The sequence below is a fragment of the Calonectris borealis genome, chromosome 6 (genome assembly GCF_964195595.1).
Source record: "Calonectris borealis chromosome 6, bCalBor7.hap1.2, whole genome shotgun sequence".
NCBI lineage: Eukaryota > Metazoa > Chordata > Aves > Procellariiformes > Procellariidae > Calonectris > Calonectris borealis.
Window position 1 is genome coordinate 35827712 of NC_134317.1, and position 19210 is coordinate 35846921.

Consider the following 19210-nt stretch of genomic DNA (forward strand, 5'->3'; position numbering starts at 1 on the left):
GTGAAGCTAATTGATAAACTGCTAGATGTTTAAAGACTACTCACTCTCTCTCCTCTTGCACCAGGAATACCATCAGCACCTTTGCCACCAGGTTCTCCCTAGCAAGCATAGCAAGACGTAAAAAGCATAAGCAAAAAGCAAGCATAAGATGAGCATAAGGCGGGGGGGGAAAGAAGACTTAAAACATTACTGAGGCGAGGATGTCATACTGAGGGTATCTCAATAACCAGATTTCCTTATTGTGATCATACAAATCTAAAATTGGGGATGACATTCTGCCCAGTATTCAACATCAGATACTGAATGTTTTGATGGACCCTCCACCCACCCCCAAATTGATTCAAAATGGAGTCTATGTCAAACTGTTTGCCCATGGTATGAACTATTCTCATTGTTTATTAGCGTCATTAGAACTGTTTTGACATACCCCTCCCCCAAGAGATCTAACACAGCAAAATATCTAGCATATATTAAACCAGGTGAAAAATCCTATATTTTTTAACATACAGGACCCATATCTCACTGCTAAATCAACAATACTGCTACACAGTCAGTACCTCTGAAATCAGGCCAAAAGTGAAGACGTGAACAAACCCAGTGCCTCGTGGGAAGCTAACACTGAGTTAGCATAAAATTGGCAGAGAGCGTGTGTGGGTGTATATGGGTGTGTTACCTTATCCCCTTTTGGTCCAGGACTTCCAGAAGCTCCCCTTTCTCCTGGCATTCCCTGTAAGCCAGGCAGCCCTGTGCCTCCAGGGGCACCAGGGGGTCCAGCAGGACCCTAAAGAGTAACAAAAAGTAATTATTAGAAAAGATTAAAAAAAAGAATATGAACCTGAATGATGCAAATAATAGCAGGAAGCAAGCAAGTCTGTGGGTACCTTGGCACCTTCTGAGCCAGCAGGACCTGGCCCACCTCTTGTTCCAGGAGGTCCTGGAGGACCCTGTGCACCACGTTCACCTGGGATACCATTTTCACCCTGTGTCAAAGAAATGTGTTATTCTTTGTTGTCAGGCTCATAGTTCATTAATTCCTTAATGTAATTATGGAATCGTTGCTGTATGATTTACCTTAGGGCCTGGGAATCCGGGTCCTCCAATATCACCTTTTGGCCCCTGTTTATGAGAAAATAAATGCAAGTTATCCATGTGTTTTACTTAGTAAATCTGCATTGTGGTTGGCACCCTATTATCACTTAAAGCAGTCTTCTCTGCTCTGCAGAGTGCTGATAGCTATCTGAATTTGGAAAGGTAATCTAGGAAGAGCTTTTCATATATTTTTCATTTTTTTTTAAAAAAGGAACTACTTCTTACTGGTTCTCCAGGCTTTCCATTCTCTCCAGCTGGTCCTGGTCCACCAGGCAATCCCTATATGAAGGAACAGTATTATCATCTCTGTTACATAGATAAATTATGCATTTTCCTATCTAGCAAATTTTTTTGACACGAAGATGTGTACCCAACTCATTCCAATCCTTTACAAAGTAGGAGGTGCTAATTTGATAGCTACAGGTTTTATGTGGCATAATCTACTGAGCTAGCCATCTGGTTTGCAACTATGAAATACTAAGCAATAACTTTTGTCAAGTGGTTGATCTGTCTTACTTCAAAATATGGTGACATACACCCTAATGAAAATGTGGAGATGCCTCTTTTTTTTTTTTTTTTGAGTGTGTGTGTTAGTTACTCTATTAAAAAGAATCAGAAACCAATAAACAATAAACACACAGCACCTGGAGGCCAGGTGCACCTGATGGTCCTGGTTCTCCTCTCTCCCCAGAAGCACCCTAGAACCAAACAAACGAGGGAAAAAAAGAAGAAATTATCTGAAAACATTTCAACATATAAATACCTCCGCAGTATCTTTAATCTATGCCTCCTTATCATGATCTGATGATGACATTGCACAATCCCGAAGACTAATTTATCTTGGTGTTCTGGTATTTTCTCTTTTCACTCCAACCGTTAGATGTAATTCAGCAGACACATTTATACTTGATACTAGTCTGAAATGCTAACTCTGATAAATGTTAAAGGGAGCAATAATATGCTTTAATTTGAAAAGGTGGTAGATCCCCAAGAGCTCTAAATTGACTTTTCATTTCAACTTATACCAGGTATAAGTTTCTCCTAACTCAGGTTTTTCCTAACAAAGTTTTGAATACTAATGTATTAAAATAATGGCAAAGAAGAGCTCTTTTATTTGTCTTCATAAAAGGAGACTTCTTTATATCATGAAAAATATTTTCCTTCCCGTAAATTCACAGTCTCTATCTGTAGATGCCAGACCACCTTGGCAATAACCGATAATTGCCTCTTACGGGACCACACTTACAGTAGGTCCAGGAGGACCCGGGAGGCCAACATCACCATTCTTGCCAGCAGGACCCTATACAAAGACAAAGTTAGGCTATGGTTATGGGTTGATATAACTTTTATAAGACTCACCAAATTATTATTAATTAATATTATGTCATTATTAAATTAATTATATTATTAAACAAAATGTTAATGAAACTTACAGGTGTTCCAGGCGGTCCACCAGGGCCTCTTTCTCCATTCTTACCTGGTGCACCCTTACAAAAGACAAAAATCACATTTAAAGTACCTGTTCTGGTCAGTATACAGTAACTTAAAGCTGCAGCACCAGCTACCTCCACTATGGAGCCACTTAGTTTAACATTTGACGCATCAAGCATAAGCCCAGGAGAAGTGGAGCAATCCCACTCACCTCATTGCCCTTAGGACCTGGGAAACCCATTACACCTGGCTGGCCACGTGGGCCTGGAGGGCCAGGGGGACCAGAACGGCCAGATTCACCTTGATTACCCTGGGATAAGCAAAAAAGAAATGGAGACATGGTATCTGTTAGGTGAAATAAATGAATATCCATGACTCATTGAATAGTGAGTCAAGGTGAGATAAGGCTAGAGAAGACATTAAAAACTTACTATGTGTTTTTCAACTAAGCTTCTGTATACTCTGTATTTTAAATAGTTTTAAATGACAAGATTTACAGAATGTTATTATAACAAGACAGCATCTAAAGAGCTCTGGTAATTAAAACAACAAAAAAAGAGACAATTAATCTGACTATGGTCAGCATCTAAAGAGCTCTGGTAATTAAAACAACAAAAAAAGAGACAATTAGTCTGACTATGGTAACAACCTGTCATGTAGATACTGTGGGATGAGGGTAAGGTCAGTAGGAGGACTAGTATAAAATATATGCACAATGTACATACCGGAGGGCCAGGTTTCCCATCACTTCCAGGGCTTCCTGGAATTCCAGGCAAACCCTACAAATGAAGAAAAAAAAAGTGTAATTCTTCAATTTAAAATGTGTGGTATTAAGTTACAATACATAAATATAAAATATATTTAAAACTACTTGCTTGGTTTTAACCACTTTAATAAAGATTAAAACTCCTCCCATTCCCCCCCTCCCATTAAGGGGAAAAATTGGAGAAAGCTAACAAATTCCTTTGTTACGAGTTTATCACTTTCTCTGAGATTCATTGTATTTAATCAAGGCATCAGACATTAATCAACGTGCACAAAAATTGTATTCTTTCATTATTTGGGAAGAAAACTCATTTCAGATGGTAAAAATCAAGGAATGAAACAATTTTAACTATGTCCCCATACTTAGAAGCAACCCAATTTATAACATTTTTAGTTAACTTGTTTAAAATTTTTAAATATTACTTTTGTTATCTTTTAAATAATTCATTTTCATTTCCGATAAAATCTTGTTTAGCTCCCAGAAGCCTGCAGTAAGGCTGACTTTAGAATTTCAATGTACTTGTTATCAGCAGTTGCTAATTCTTAGTATAGCTCACAGAATCTTATTACATTCTGTATATATTACACAATAGGTTATCTCTGAAAATCTTCTTGATATGTACTATGAAAATCTGACCAACAGTTTATTTGCATTAATTGCAAATAAGCAATAAATATAATAAATTAAATACTTAAGTATTCAAATATATGAAATAATGTATAATTTAATTATTTAAATTTTGAATTTAAGCTTATTTAAATAATGATTCAAATGTAAAATATTTAAATACAATAACTCAAATAACTATTAAATATAACAAACATAATACAATTTATAATAAATTACAAAATTTGCTAAAATGTACATGGACAATACAGAAAATAATCCAATGCTAAATCACACTAAAGCTGTATTTCATGACAGTGCATGGCATACTCCAGGGACTGGGGACCATGTTCAGCTTCATATAAGCTTTCTCATTCACTTGTCAGAGACTCCCTGTCTCTGCATAGTTATCTATTACACTATGAACATATGTATTCTAATTAAAGGAATTAATAACATCACTGGAAAATTTTTCTAATTGGACTTCTCTGTTGTATCAGCTCAGATGAGGCATCTCTAATAGAGTTTATCCCATTTTCTTGGAGACGTCCTGTCTTACTCTCATTCCAGGAAGACCTGGGCCTCCATCTTGTCCACGCTCTCCTGCGGGTCCACTTGGGCCAGGAGCACCTGGGCTACCACGTTCACCTGCAGGACCCTAAAAAAGAGATGTTGAAATTCACAGCAAGGAAATCGGCATCATTTTGAATCTGAAATTGTCCATTCAAATCCACACAGATTCCACAGAAGTTTGAGTTTGTTTTTTTTGTAGAGGAAGACTCATACCTTTTCACCTGGAAGTCCATTGGTACCGGGTAAGCCACGGAAACCGGGGGAGCCCTAGCAAATAAAGGAACAAAATATGGATCATAGGCAATATAACTTAGGTAATGGCAACTGTTTTTTCTAAACTATTTACCCTTAGACATATTATTACGCAAATTAATGAAACACACACATGGAAATGACATTTCACTGTGGCAAGTCTACAGAATTATTTTCTCTTTGGATATAACCGCCCTGTTGAAATCATAGCCAGTCCTCCACTTTTTTTTAAACGAGCCCTGCATTAGTTACTTTACTCATGAATTTTCTAAATTCATATCAAAAATAAAACAACACATTCAGTCTTGATCAATTTTTTTTTCTAATTCAATACTGAAAAGAGGTCTATTGTATTATTTCAATATTTATATTTACTACTGTCTTCATTCCTTACAAGAAATTTGAATTATAAAATTTAATTTGCTGCCCCATTTATATACTTAATATGATTAATTTGCTCACTGTGCATCTTTAGTTTCCTCATAGCTTCACCAAATACTACAAACAATTATTAAATTAGTTATTAATAGATCAGTACTATTTCCTTTGATTCAGATGTGAACAGAAATCTAAAATTTGTAAGGGTGTTGCTATTTATTTTGTTGAATAAATCAATTCAAGAATTCCTTTGTGAGAATGCTCTTTGGAAAGTTATTGGATCTACTAGCTAAAAAACTGTTGGCAATAAAGATATTAAAACATAGAAGACATCCTGGCAATACCGTTGTTATTGACAATATCGATATTTAAGATCTATTGAAAATACAGATGTTGACATAAACACATATCCTGAATGTAGAAGAATTTGCATTAATTTCACTTTCAAGAGCTGAAATTTTGTGATTGTACATTTTTGTTAACTGAGAAGTAATTTTGAAATTTGTATAATTATTTTTTTTCCAATCCCTGTGTAGTTCTCTCAGTTTATGATTGCTTTTCAGCACAAAGCTTTCGATACAACTGCCAGGTATATAAGATCACTGCTTCTTCAATACCAAAAAAGAAAGAAATTAATTTTTTTCGGACTGAGATAGATCCAACTGCTGGAATTCAGATGAGGAACTAGATGATAAGAATTCTCCCCAGTTTTGTAACCCAGTTTCGTAACCCAGTTTCACATCTGGAATTTGCTGAGAACAAATATGGAGCCAAATTTCTCCTCAAAGTATTTTGAACACCAGATTTTGCTGTCTCCGTATTAACTCAAAATGTACCTAGAGTGCATGGTCACCTACAGCACCTTACCCTTTCTCCAGGTGTACCAGGTACGCCATTCTGGCCGGGTTCACCATTTGCACCTCTTTTGCCTTCCTCACCAGGAGGTCCAGGAGCACCTGGGGTGCCATTTTCACCCTGGCAACAACAAAAAAAAAGCCCACCAGTGAAGTTAGAAGTCTCCAAAAGAAAACCCTGTGTTTTATATGGGTAATGATTCAGGGTTCAGACTTCCTTGGAAGAAGTCTCTGAATGCGTTTTAAAATCACTTACACGCTCGCCTTTTGGGCCTGGATCTCCCTTTGCACCATTCTTACCAGGTTCTCCCTAAACAGGAGAAAATCCCATTAAAATGATGGATTGCAACAGGGTATTATTCTAGAAATAGATGTGATATCTTTCAAATTATTGACTTATTTTTATTATTTTACATTCTGCAAACAAATTAGCAGACACTAGTTGAACCAGGATGTGGAATGCGTGGCGCTCCTTAAAAATCCAGTAAAGGGAAGAAGTGATACGATCTTAAACACCAGTGAGTAAAATTTTATGTCCTTTTTTGAGCTATTTGAGACATCGTTGTGACTTTTACTTGAAGTCCTTAAGTGTTACTTTGAGAAAGAGCTACGTGTTCACTAAAAGAACTACGTGAACTACTATGCTCTATCAGGCAAGAGCATACTGGGGTAAATGACAATATAAGAGAAAGTACAAGTCACTAGGTGTAGCGGACTGTAGAGTCAGCCCGTGGGAACTTGAACAGGTGAAATTAGGATTTTAAAATAACAAATTTTGTCTAAGGTAGCCATTTTAGACAAGCTATTTTTCTGGTTTGTGTTTCTGGTTTGATAGATAACTTAGGAAAGCAAATAAATATTATTATCATATTTATGTATAATTTTTATATGTAGCATGTGTTTATATGTAGTAATGTGTGAAAGAGAAATATATTATATATTTATAAAAATAATTGCCTATTATTATTATAAAATAATTTATTAGATCTTAAGTGAATAGGACAAATGCAATGTGGTTTTTTAATAGTATCAGAACTACTTCCATCATATTTGTTTGTACAACCAGTGTAATGAATATTAGTAACTCACCGGAGTGCCTTTTGCTCCAGGATTTCCACTTGTACCCGGAGGACCGGGAAGACCACGGCCTCCTGGCAGACCAGGAGCACCGGGAATACCAGAAGGCCCCTGTAGAGAGTGAACAGCAGACGAGGGTGAAGAGAGCACGGCATTGTTGGACTCTGCCCAGTCCAAACAGCGACCCTCATCAACACAGTGCAGCAAAAGACAGCGATATGACAAGTACCCACCATTTCACCCTTGTTGCCAGGGCTTCCAGCTCTTCCAGGAGGACCCTGAAAAAATAAATTTATAAATAACTGATGCTGCTAACCTAGGACTAAACCAAAGGACATGTAGGGCTTTGTGAAGAGCAAGTGGCAGAACACTTCTCAGTTCCCATGGGGCATTTACGTACCTGTGGCCCGGGTGGCCCAGCACTGCCCTGAGGACCAGGTTCCCCTCTCTCTCCAGGACTACCACTAGAACCAGCAGGACCAGGAGGACCAGCTTCACCCTACAGAAAAACAGTAAAAGGGGAAAATGAATGCATTTTAGTCTCATCTCCAGGGCAACAACTATTAGCTTCATGGCTTCTTCCTCTCCTGTGGCATCATTGTGTGATTTGGGAAGAAGCTTACGCCATCATCATCTGAGTGAAGAGACAAATCAGCACGGTGACCCCATTGCTGAGGCACAAGGTACCAATGCACTCCAGCCAGCACATGCTGCACAGCTCCCCTATTGTGGGAAGGTCACCTGAGCCTCTCCCGTAATGCAACATAAAGCATTGGGTCTACCACTTAATGGTGTTTTGGGGTGGGTATTCGTGAAGATAATGAGGATAGGGTTTGTCTCATGCTGCATATGAAAACACATCAGTTCTAGGCTTGCAAACACTGTAACAGCAGCCAGAAAAAGGAGGACTCATAAAATAAAGACATATAGTGGCATAAGCTGGCTAACTACAGAACGGACCAAATCCTATATTAGTATGAATCTTTAGCTGAATACCTTAAAACCTGGAGAGCCTGGAAATCCTGCAGTTCCAGGGGGACCTGGGGGACCCTTAAAAGCATAAGAAATACTATTAATACAAGAGGTAAAAGCCATATGGAATTAATCTTAAGTCAAAAAAGGTCTGATTATGAGATTTGTCTCTGAGTAAGGAAACACCTGGCAAAAATAGCAAATATAAATCATGCTGTAGAAGATGAAGTTTGGCTAGTCCTAAAATATCACACCTACATCTTAGTTACCCTGACTTTTACACTAAGCTAAATTTCTGTATTGTAAATTTAAAAAACATGAAATCTATCATTAAAAGAGATGAAGTTATAAAAAATGTTCAAAACTTGTTGTAATTATAAAAAAAGGTGTAGGAGAAAAAGAAGCCAATAGCTCGTACACATACAAGTGGACATGTTCAGGTTTCTAGGCAGGTGGAAAGGAAAAGCTTTTGCCCACCTCAGACAGCTAAATAATGTATTTGATAAGACCATTCAAAATTTGATCTGCACAGAGATCAGCAATTCCATCCATCTATATGTTCTCTGAGAACAGTTTGGTTTTGGATTTATGCATTTTCTGATTTACAGTGTTAAAGCTTTCCTACTTCACTGAATGCTTCAAGTATCTTAACCAACACAGTTATGAAATATAATTCAATAAAAAGCTCATTCTTAAACCAGTGCACCCCCCGTTTTGGGTTTGCCGGCACTGTGGAACATCTGCTAGAAGTAACTAGACTTGAGCAACACAAATACTTAAAGTCAAACATGTCTAAGTCTTCTTACAGGTGTGCCTGCTGCTCCTGGAGATCCATCTTTGCCATTGGCACCCTACGGAAAGAAGAGAGGTATTGGGTACAGAATACTACCCTGGACACAGAACCCACATGCTTTAATGCCCATGACTCACAGACCATCTTTTTGTGTCTGTATATTCCCACTGAGTTGACCAAGACCCAAGGATTCCTCAACTGTGAAATTCTAAAATAATAATTAACTAAATATTATTGAAGTCACTTTATGTGAACTGTACTGTAACAATGAAACAGCAAGACACAAAAATGTATTCTTATTTGATTTCTTAAGGAAATAACAGTTACAAAGCTGTAACATCATCTGTGTGGCCAGTTCTTAAGGTTAAATAAATAAGATTGCAATAGATGTTGTATATTTCAAAATAACAGTTACTTCTAATTCACATAAAAGACTAAAATTTCACTCCAAAAACCTAGCAAACAGTGGTATAATTTAAATCCTGTTGCCTGTCTTGTAGACATGTTAGACCAGCTCCGCTGCTTGGGTAATGTATGTTGTTTGTACAAATGAGTTGCTGGTTATTATACTTTAGCTGTGCTTTGTTGATGGTGTTGGATGCTATGAACTATGACTTCCTTCAGAGCAAAGAATATATCCCCTAATCTCGGTCAAAGAGTAATTTTATCTTTTTCCTGCAAGTTACTTCTGAGATTGCATTTTTCCCTCTCTTTGCCTTCTGCTGTTGCCCTTTGCTTCCACCCCTCCTCCCTATTCCTCTTGGCTGAACCTGAGCTTATGCTGAAACACTGAACTCTCCCTCAACGTGTAATCTATTAATTGAAAAAGGAAATAGATAATAAGATGGTGATAATAATGTGAGTTAGAAGTGTCACCTCTTTAATTGGGGACTGAAAAGCTTTCATGTATGATTTTACAGATGCTATATAGTTTTCTAATCCTTTGCATTACAACTGTTTTAAGGTAAATCTATGAAACAGGGAATTCTCAACATATCGAAACAAAATATGTGCTGCTTCTGGATAAGAACAGCTGCAATTTCTTACAGGGCCACCAGGATTCCCAGGTCTTCCTCTTTCACCAGCTGGACCTCTTGGTCCCTAGAAAACATAGGAAAATAAGTCTATTAAGTGGCTTCCAAAATAATATGGCCAAGCAAAAAGACATTGCTCTTATTTGCATATCTCAGTAATGTTCAATGCATGCGGTGGGTAATTAAAGTTAAAAGAAAGATGAGTAACTCAGTTAACCAGGAAGTGCCACTGGCACTTTCCTTTAAATACTACAGGATACACATATTTACCGGTTGGCCTGGTGATCCATTTGCTCCAGGAAGACCAGTTTCACCCTGTTATGTAAAGAAAACACCAAACAATGACAGAATGAACTTTGAGAAAATTTTTTGATTTATTCAAGGAGAAGAGACACAGAAATGAAACAGCCCAATCCATTGCCCCTTTCTGTGTGGTGCTGAGTGTTCTCAGCACGAACTGAGGTCTGTGAGGTCTGAGAAGTCTATACAAGTGCCAGAACAAAATATTTAAACAGAAAAGAAAAATCAGGAAGACTTGGTCCTTTAATATTATGCAATAAAGTCAGATGATCCAGGCATGTCCTTTCATTTTGGAATCTCATCTTTGTTATGGCTGGAAAACCAGGACATGATGTGGTTCAGAAAGTCTAACTCCTTTGGAATGATTCTCATTCTTTTCATGGAGATATTCAATGAGTTTCTTTAATGTTTAATGGATTTTTATAATTGCATAATATGCAAAGCACAGCTACATAAATGATGGAGGGTATTACTCTACCTACTACAAAGATGACACTATAGTTTTTTACCTTTGGACCAGGAGCACCGCTGTCACCTCTGGCACCATCTTTTCCATCAAAACCCTGTGGGAAAGGAAAATCATATCAGAACAGTATTCCTTTTGCTTTCTGGAAAACTTGATTCCTCTTGGCAAAATATTAAGCTTCAAAACAAACTCATATAAAGGGGCATATTTTTAATAATGAGTGCTATCATCTATTGGAACACTTTTTGAAAGAAAATTATGAATCCTCCATCTCTCCATGGCCATCAGTTAAGAGAGGATGTTTTTCTGGAAAGCATGCTTCAGCCCAGCATTCAGGATGGAGCTCTACAATTGAGGTAACAAGATAAAATTTAAGAGTCTTTGTTATGGAAGGTCAGATTACATTGTCCAGAAATTGATCTTTAATTGTATGATTCAGTCTCTTTAGCTGGGAGTTGATGACTGAAAAAGCACAACAGTGCAACACCATAATTCAAGTAGAGTAACAGACTCATTTATACTCAATATACTCAATACTTACTCGTGAACCTTTCATCCCCGGCATCCCAGGCATTCCAGGGTGTCCCTTGTGACCCTAAACACACAAATATAGAAAGATGAGTAAATCCCATACTTACAGTTTGAAGGGCACAAGCCAATGTTTATTGTGTGTCATGTTCACTTGACTAACTTAAAATAGGAAAACAAAACCATTGATTAGAAGACCATTGTTATTGGGGGCTTTGCCATACCGGTAATCCAGGGATTCCACGGTCTCCATTTCTGCCTGGTCTTCCTGGTTCTCCCTATTGAAAGAAAGTAAATTTTTTTGATTGCTTTGCTATTGCTTCAGTTACTGGCAAAGAACTAGTCCTAGCAGATGAAGGCAAGTCAGAATAAGCAGGTGAAACTTCCACCAGATACAATGGGGAAAATATAGCAGGGTGATGGTTCAGTATATGACTTCCTTCTGAAAAACAGTTGCCAGAATTTATAAACTCAATTTTTAACAAGATTTTGGTTAACATCTAATTTATTTCTGGCCAACTTTTAGGAAAAGATGACCACAGAAAACTCATTTTTCATGGTGAAACACTGAAAATGGACAAAAACTTCAGCTGATTGTCTTGCCTTATACTATACCTATTCAGACTCCCAGCTGGGACACAAAAAATGGTTTTAACAGCCTTAACTGTCAAAACAAGACTTGAAGGGAGCAGACAACTACCACTACGGTCTGCTTTTCTTTATAACTGCTAATTTATTTTGCACCAGATCAAAAACGGGTATTTCATGCTTAGGTTTTTTGTTTTGGTTTGGTTTTTTAAATTGTGTCAATCAAATTACCTGCTAAAATTGAAACTTTTTTGGAATGGACATTTATACTTAACATAAGCCAAATCTAGTTTCTTACAGTCATGTTGTCAAATTGAGAAATAGGGAGAGGTTAAAAATTCTTAAATGTATCAATGTGCTCTGCTATCTTACCATTTAATGAACTTTCTTTCTTCTCATTTATTAATCATTGGATGAATAATAGTGAACTTACATCTTTTCCTGGTGGACCAACTGGGCCTATCATTCCAACAGGGCCTGGAGGTCCCTGTAGAGAAATAATTAATATTAACTATAATAATAAATATTAAATCTCTTTCAAACCAAAAATGCATTAGGTGTCATAAAATACTTGTTCGTTTGACATACATGATAGTAAACAGACAGGATGAACTGTAAAATTGCAATCCACTCCAGTGATGACAACGATCATTCACGCTTGTAAGATCATGCCTTTAACATCTATAGTGATAGGTAATGTATACGTACAGGAGGGCCAGGTTGTCCTGGTTCACCAGGGGAACCTTGGTATCCAGCAGAGCCCTATAATGCAGCAAAAAATCAGTTAAGATGTGAACAGTTAAATGCATCATTCCATGGTGCTACTATATTTTATAATAATCTCATAATCATAAGGAAAACGTTAGGCAGAACTGTCACCAAATGACGAAAGGTGAAATTAGCAGAACGAGGCAGAATACACCTCCATGAAAACAGAATTAAAACTACTCCTCTAAAAGGAGATGTACATCAAAAAACTCAGACCCTTTGTGTGTTCATGGAACGTGTATTAGGATTCCCACTTTCCTTTATCTCCTGTAAAATTTTTGTATGAATAAACATTTGGGAATGTTAACAGAGGATGATAGGCAGTGGCATGTCTTAAGACGACCTTAGCTGACACCCCACAGAATTGCAGAAAGTGCAGGGGAACACACGGACTTAAGCAAGCACTCAGCCATTGAGTCTTGGTGGTGCATAGATGGTACAGCTCAATTAATAGAAGATGACATTTATCCATAAAATTCTTCAGCATAGATTTAATAAGTTGAAAATGTACCTAATATTTATGACAGAGAAAATTAGAGGCTCATATAAAAGAATGAGATGATAATGAAAAGGTTAATTTTACTTACAGGGGGACCTGCATGACCAGGTGGGCCAGGGGGGCCACTGGGGCCAGGGGGTCCTGGAAAGCCACTCTACAGTGTAGATTAAAAAACAGTCATTATATTAATGTAATATAGCTATTAAAGCTTAATGTAGTTGCAAGAGTCACCAATAACTGTGAAATAAATTTTTACGTATTAGTACAGAGAAAAATCCACGGTGACATGCACTTGGTGCAGTAAAAAAGACAAAGCGGTATATATACACATTGTTAAAAACATTGTCTAGTACCTACAGTCCCTTCAGAAAAGGTTTCTCTTTGCAGCCTTAGCTAACATACTCCACAAGGTATTTTCAAAGCTGTAATTTTTTCTTTTCAGTCACAATTCCACTTCTCTAGACCCCCAGAAGGATGCTCGCAGCTTAGCTTTTCAGCTACCTAAACTGGCAGGATAGAAAACTGGAACTCTTAATTTGTTGAAAAGAGTAAACAAGCTTCAGCTTCTCTGCCATTTAACTGAGCTTAATTAGCCTAACCCTACATCTTCAGTGGTGGAGCCAAAGTGTACTAATAAACTTGCTTGCTAGTCTGTTGATGCCAGATTTTGCTTTCTAAAACCAATTTTGAAATTTCTCACCTGCATTCAGGAGCTATGCTACACATACATACACAACCCATTAGAAGAACTTTGTATGATAAACTCTGTTTATGACCCTAGACTTCTTAGGACTCAAAGGTATGCTGAATTAAGACCATATTTTTGTTACTTGTCAGTAAGGCAAGCATTTTCACCACTGAAATCTTTTCTGAACCTTAATAGTTCTAAGGCATAAAAAATAAATGATGTCTGGGCTAACCAAAGAACTCAGAGGATGAAATCTCAATATACGTATGTTTTAACTCAAATCAGTAATACTCTTCCTTATTTTAGCTGGTAGAAAGGGAGTAAAATATTATTAAGGAAATTCTCAATTTGGGAAGAGTGCTAATATTTCTGCTTCCTGTAGCAACAACCACAAAAGTATTTGATACTGCAAAACAGAAAACCTGTGAAAATTAGCACAGTGGTTTATTGCAGCTATATGTGGTTCTTCAAAAAAAGCTTTTGTTAAATTAAACTCTTCATGGGTTTGATACCGCCAAAACAATTGAAGTATATGAATTACATGAGAATCACTGTGTGCTACAGTACTGGCAGTATATTCCATAGCTTGCACTATGTGCATTATATTGCACATAATGTGTTTCATGGGATATTGTTGTATGGTGTCAGAATAGGTCATGTATTATAGATGTTACAGGAACATAATTTTGATAATACAAAATTAATAGTATAGCTATACTATACTGGTATACGTAGTATAGTATACTACTATACTACACATGTACTATGTTAATATTAGTTCACAGATTGTCTTTTGTCTAAAAAAGAGAATCATTGTAATATTTGTTATTTTCTAAGACAAGAAGTACACCAAGTGGCAGAGCAGTTAGTGTCTGGGTAAATCGGGTTGCCTTCAATGTGTGAATACAACGAGCAGTCCCTCACTGTTAATTTTTAGAACTCATTTGGTACAAAATAAGTTTGGAGTTAGCATGACTTGGAACCATCAACTCATCAATTGCAATCAATCCATCAGACTTATGGCTACAAACAAACAAGACGTTTTTTTCAAGGTGCACACTGAGGAGATAAACTGATAGTTAGGTTTGGCATTTGCTTGCTGCCAGCATCATCAGACTGTGAACAAATGAGCATGTTTTAGTTAGAATAAGTGCACCGGTGGGAAGAGACAAAGGCAATATGTGGAGATTATATGAGCAAGTAAAGAGAAACTTTAGAAAGAAGAAAAAGAGATGTAAAGTACAGAATCAGTCTACAAGCAGTGGAAAGCCACCGGAAAGACAGTAGTGGAGAGATGTGTGACTGAGGAGATGCCAGGCATGGTAACCACCCAACGACAAATATTGGTGCTGTAGCTGGCATTTTTTATTTTATTACTCTGCCAAATCATTTCAGTTTGGATACTTATTTAAATTGAGAGTTTACATTGAAAATTGATAAATTAAATTTATAAATTAATAAATAAATTAATCTATGTAATGTTAGTGATAAACGTTATTTAGTTCTAGTGAGTTTAGTCACATCTGCCTGTAACTGCTCTGTTACTGGCTTTGCCGTCATGCATTGCATGATGCAATATAAAAGAACATATGATCTGAAAGCATACAGACAATTCTGCCTGAAGACCTTCTAGGGTGTGCAATTAAATTATCTTTTTTTAACCCAAGTCCAGGGATCAGAGCACAAGAAATCACTAAGCACCTCAGGGAAAAATGCCAAAATAGAGAGGAGTAACCATGTTTGTTAACTGAAAGGTATCTCGGTTATCTGCCTGGTTCAGCACATCCCATATTACGACATCAAGTAGCAAAATGTAGATGATATGATAAACTGTGGGCAAAAACTGTGAGGAGCTGAATATGAATAAATGAATAAACAAATACAAAAACAGATGGTTGAAGAAGACCAATGCATAGATGATCATATTAGCAAATGAATGAGGTAGAAATAAACAGATTAAAATAAAGGTGAGGAAATAATGAACTATATTTCAGGAAAAACAGCTGTCATGATTCGTAAAATTTATTTCACAAGATGATCTGATGGAACCCTGAGAAATAATGTTTGCTTGGAACTGCCTCGATATGTTACAACATGTGATACCCAAATCTTGTCATGCAGCATTGAACTGAAAATAATGATTATGCCTAATGAAGCAGCAGCCAATTTCAAATAATAGCAATTCACCACATCTTCTATATAGGAGATTGCCTGAATCAAGAACACTCCGTGTCATTGGTGGTGAATATCTCTAAATCCCAGTGCCTAAAAGGAAAATCATGAGGTGCAACATTTAAATTTATTTTATACAGGGTATAAAATAAAGTAAGTAAAGACAGAATGCTGCTGAATGGATAAAGAAAGATTAGAGACAGTGGAAGAGGTAAAAAAGTGGTGGAAGGGAGGGAGGCAATCAGTAGAAGAATACCAAAGTAGATAAATGAGGAGGGTATGCACGAGAGAAAGGGATAAATTTTAAGTAGTGTAAGAAAGTGAATCAGAGAGAGATTAGGAAAAAGAAGGTAAAAAAAGGAAGAAAGAGAGAGAAAATGCAAAAACCCCAGATAATCCATAGCTACTTTCTAGAATAATATTGCCAAGCAAACGGCTGTCTTACTTCGCATTCCACTTGCAGGCAACAATTAAATTAAAACATTTCTTGTTAAATTAAAATCAGGATACATACACATCCAAGGTATAATCTACAAGCAGAAAATTTGTTCTTTATAAAAAAAAGGACAGAAAAAAGGCTACATCATCTTACAATGGGCTGTGGGTAACCGATACCAACTGCACCGGCCTTCACATCATAGGAGTCATACTGTGGAGAAAAACTCTGTAAAAGAAATAGAGAAAAACAGAAAGGAAAATAAAAAAGAAAAAAAAAAGAAAAAAAAAAGGTGATTGCTACAAATCAAATAAGTCTTTTCTTACACTGGTATGGCAAATGCATGAAAATAACTCATTTGTATCTATTGAGTAGTACTTGTTTGACATATAGCTGCCATATTTTTAAATCATCCATAAGAGAAGCCTAGCCAATACCTTTCTTTTGTGGTCATGGTAACGTTAGCTCCCTACACTGTGCGCATCCAGTTTTCAACTTGACAGCTGGGCCTCAGCTGAGCCAAAAAATTATCTTTCCCTCTCCTTTTCTCATTCTTGTTTGACTCCTTTTAAGCTTTTTCTCCCATTTTCTTTATCAGCCTCTTTTCTGTTGGCTTTAGTTATCACTCAAGGAAGTTGATGAAACATTCTCTGTTGCACTAAAGAATGTAACAGTTTAACAGTTTATTATTAGTCTCCTCATTTCTTTTACCGGTGATTAATAAATGTCTCATTTCAGAGTATTTTGTAGCAAAAAATCTCTTATCTACGTATAAGTGTGTCCTTTCCTGAATTACAAATAATTTTTTTTTTACCTCATGCATGGGAACTTACACATCTCAGAAAATTGAATGTTACACTTTTCTCCTAATGCCATTTTCCATATTTCCCTTTCTCTCTTCCCATTCACTGTCACTCCAAAAAATTCAGATATGATCATCGCTTTTGAGCCCAAGCAGCCAAGCCTCAATGCTTTTGACAATTTATCTTGAAACAAATGGAAGGTCAGTCCAAGGCATGGAGTGAAAACAGGCACTGTGGGCCTTTCTGAGAGCAGATAGCATCTTTGACACACCCATTTACATAAAATGCTGTTTTAAAAAAAGAAAACTATAAATTCTACAGTTTTTCAAGGAATTCCCTCTTAATTGGCATACGTTGATTTTATTATGCAGATGTTAGCAAACTTAGTTGAATAATACGGCATTAATGCAATTTATGCATTAACGGCACATAGATCGTTGAGCAGGAAAGGTTGAATACATGCAGTGTTCTGCCTGATAACCAAAACCACTGTGGACCCAGCTCCTTCGCTGGGTACAAGGTACAAGGACCAGGTACAAGACGACTCCTGTGCTACCAATATCAACCCTCTCGTCAAGATTCAACAGCACATCTTTGACACAGCATTGGAGTGAGTGACTAATTCAGCCTATCATCCTCTCCCGTGTCTGCATCTGCCAACCCAAACCCAGTAGCTCTCTTGGTATGTTATTGTGATGTCCATTGAGACTGGTTAACCGATCCATGGCTACCTCTCCCAGAAGCTCAGTCCTTCAGATGCAATCCCTTTCAGAATTAAGTAAAACCACGACATCTTTCCTCAGTTTTTGGCTTACCTGGGAGTGGGAAGCGTACATGGAAGCTATAAACAGTGGCCTATGTTTGAAAGTAGCAATTGTTTTAACACATGATTTTTAACAATTTTGTCCTAAAGCAATCCCACCTTGTAAAGCCAGGCTTGCTCAATTGCATGGGAGACAATGTCATCTCTTAAAGCACTAGCTGTGGCTCAGCTCCCTTAACAAATCCAACTGCACAGAAACTTTAGTTAAAATTAGCTGTCTTGCTGAGTCTGCCCAACTCTTCAGAAGAGAATTCAAGGTTCAGTAGGCCAGAAATAAAGAGGGAGCACGGCAAATAGTACTTACATGGCACTTCCCGGCAAGCAGAGGACCTGTGTTTCGGTCTAGTCTCCTGAGAATGTTTCTTTATTAAACATGCATTAGGTAAAATATAGGGAAGTAAGAGAGTTCCCTAACCATTAAGCTTGAGGGCACATACTTCCTCCTGCACACTTTCTTTCTGGTGAGATTATTTCTGAGTTATGTAAGTCCTTCATCAGATCTGGCTCCAGAAGTTTTAAAAAATAAGATAAGGCAGAGATTTAATTGCACTCCAGCCAAATTTTGTGGACAAAACCCCAAAACAACCCCACCTACCACTCGGCTGTGTTTTTCAAAAGCACAAATGAGAGACAGCTGCCACTCGGCTGTGTTTTTCAAAAGCACAAATGAGAGACAGCTGCCACTGAAAGCAAAGAACGTGTGAAGGTGCAAGGGCTAGGTGCCTACAGTATTGCTTTGTATGCTTATGAGCAACAAAGTAGAAGCTGAACATAATGATGACTTACGCCTCCGCTTATACTGGGACACGACTGGCAGATGCCAGGGGGGCCAGGAGCTCCAGGACTCCCCGGCTGTCCTGGAGGGCCAGGGGCACCATTTCTGCCTGGAACCCCAGGAGAACCCTGCAAAGACACAAACAGAGCAGATACAGACATTGGCACTTGCCTCCAACTGCAAGGGCATCGCAGGACAAATCCTTCTATTTGTAACAAAGTCTGTGTGATTGTGGTTTCTATTTCTCTATTAAACATAACTAAGACCACAACTGAACATTGAGGAAAGACATAGACAGTAGACAAAATTCACACATGGAAACACTTCTTAGTTGCTGGAGCCTTATTGCAGCTGATATTTGATCAAACACACTAGAAATATTAAACAGGTCAAATCCTGAATCTAAAATTAATACTGCTAGTGGAGTCCATTGACTTTTTTTTCCTACTGGAAAGAAATATAACAAAAAATAACAAATGTAATACAGTTTGGACTAAACTCTGTCTCTCTGTTTTTCCAGTTTAAATTTTTGAGAGTTT

General features: G+C 37.3%; 1 protein-coding gene across 2 annotated transcripts in view; it reads right to left on the reverse strand.

The window, feature by feature from the left end:
- Nucleotides 1-19210, reverse strand: part of COL3A1 (collagen type III alpha 1 chain) — a 53177-nt gene that overhangs the window by 13445 nt on the left and 20522 nt on the right. For both annotated transcript variants that reach the window (XM_075153682.1, XM_075153681.1), the window contains exons 4-32: nucleotides 18683-18799; nucleotides 16427-16498; nucleotides 13063-13128; nucleotides 12416-12469; nucleotides 12141-12194; nucleotides 11344-11397; nucleotides 11133-11186; nucleotides 10635-10688; nucleotides 10096-10140; nucleotides 9839-9892; nucleotides 8805-8849; nucleotides 8023-8076; nucleotides 7427-7525; nucleotides 7260-7304; nucleotides 7039-7137; nucleotides 6206-6259; nucleotides 5963-6070; nucleotides 4679-4732; nucleotides 4452-4550; nucleotides 3246-3299; nucleotides 2732-2830; nucleotides 2523-2576; nucleotides 2336-2389; nucleotides 1734-1787; nucleotides 1315-1368; nucleotides 1072-1116; nucleotides 882-980; nucleotides 674-781; nucleotides 45-98 (exon numbers count right to left, since the gene is read on the reverse strand). In XM_075153682.1, coding sequence (XP_075009783.1) covers nucleotides 45-98; nucleotides 674-781; nucleotides 882-980; nucleotides 1072-1116; nucleotides 1315-1368; nucleotides 1734-1787; nucleotides 2336-2389; nucleotides 2523-2576; nucleotides 2732-2830; nucleotides 3246-3299; nucleotides 4452-4550; nucleotides 4679-4732; nucleotides 5963-6070; nucleotides 6206-6259; nucleotides 7039-7137; nucleotides 7260-7304; nucleotides 7427-7525; nucleotides 8023-8076; nucleotides 8805-8849; nucleotides 9839-9892; nucleotides 10096-10140; nucleotides 10635-10688; nucleotides 11133-11186; nucleotides 11344-11397; nucleotides 12141-12194; nucleotides 12416-12469; nucleotides 13063-13128; nucleotides 16427-16498; nucleotides 18683-18799 — 1956 coding nt within the window. The remainder of the gene's footprint in view (nucleotides 1-44; nucleotides 99-673; nucleotides 782-881; nucleotides 981-1071; nucleotides 1117-1314; nucleotides 1369-1733; nucleotides 1788-2335; nucleotides 2390-2522; nucleotides 2577-2731; nucleotides 2831-3245; nucleotides 3300-4451; nucleotides 4551-4678; nucleotides 4733-5962; nucleotides 6071-6205; nucleotides 6260-7038; nucleotides 7138-7259; nucleotides 7305-7426; nucleotides 7526-8022; nucleotides 8077-8804; nucleotides 8850-9838; nucleotides 9893-10095; nucleotides 10141-10634; nucleotides 10689-11132; nucleotides 11187-11343; nucleotides 11398-12140; nucleotides 12195-12415; nucleotides 12470-13062; nucleotides 13129-16426; nucleotides 16499-18682; nucleotides 18800-19210) is intronic.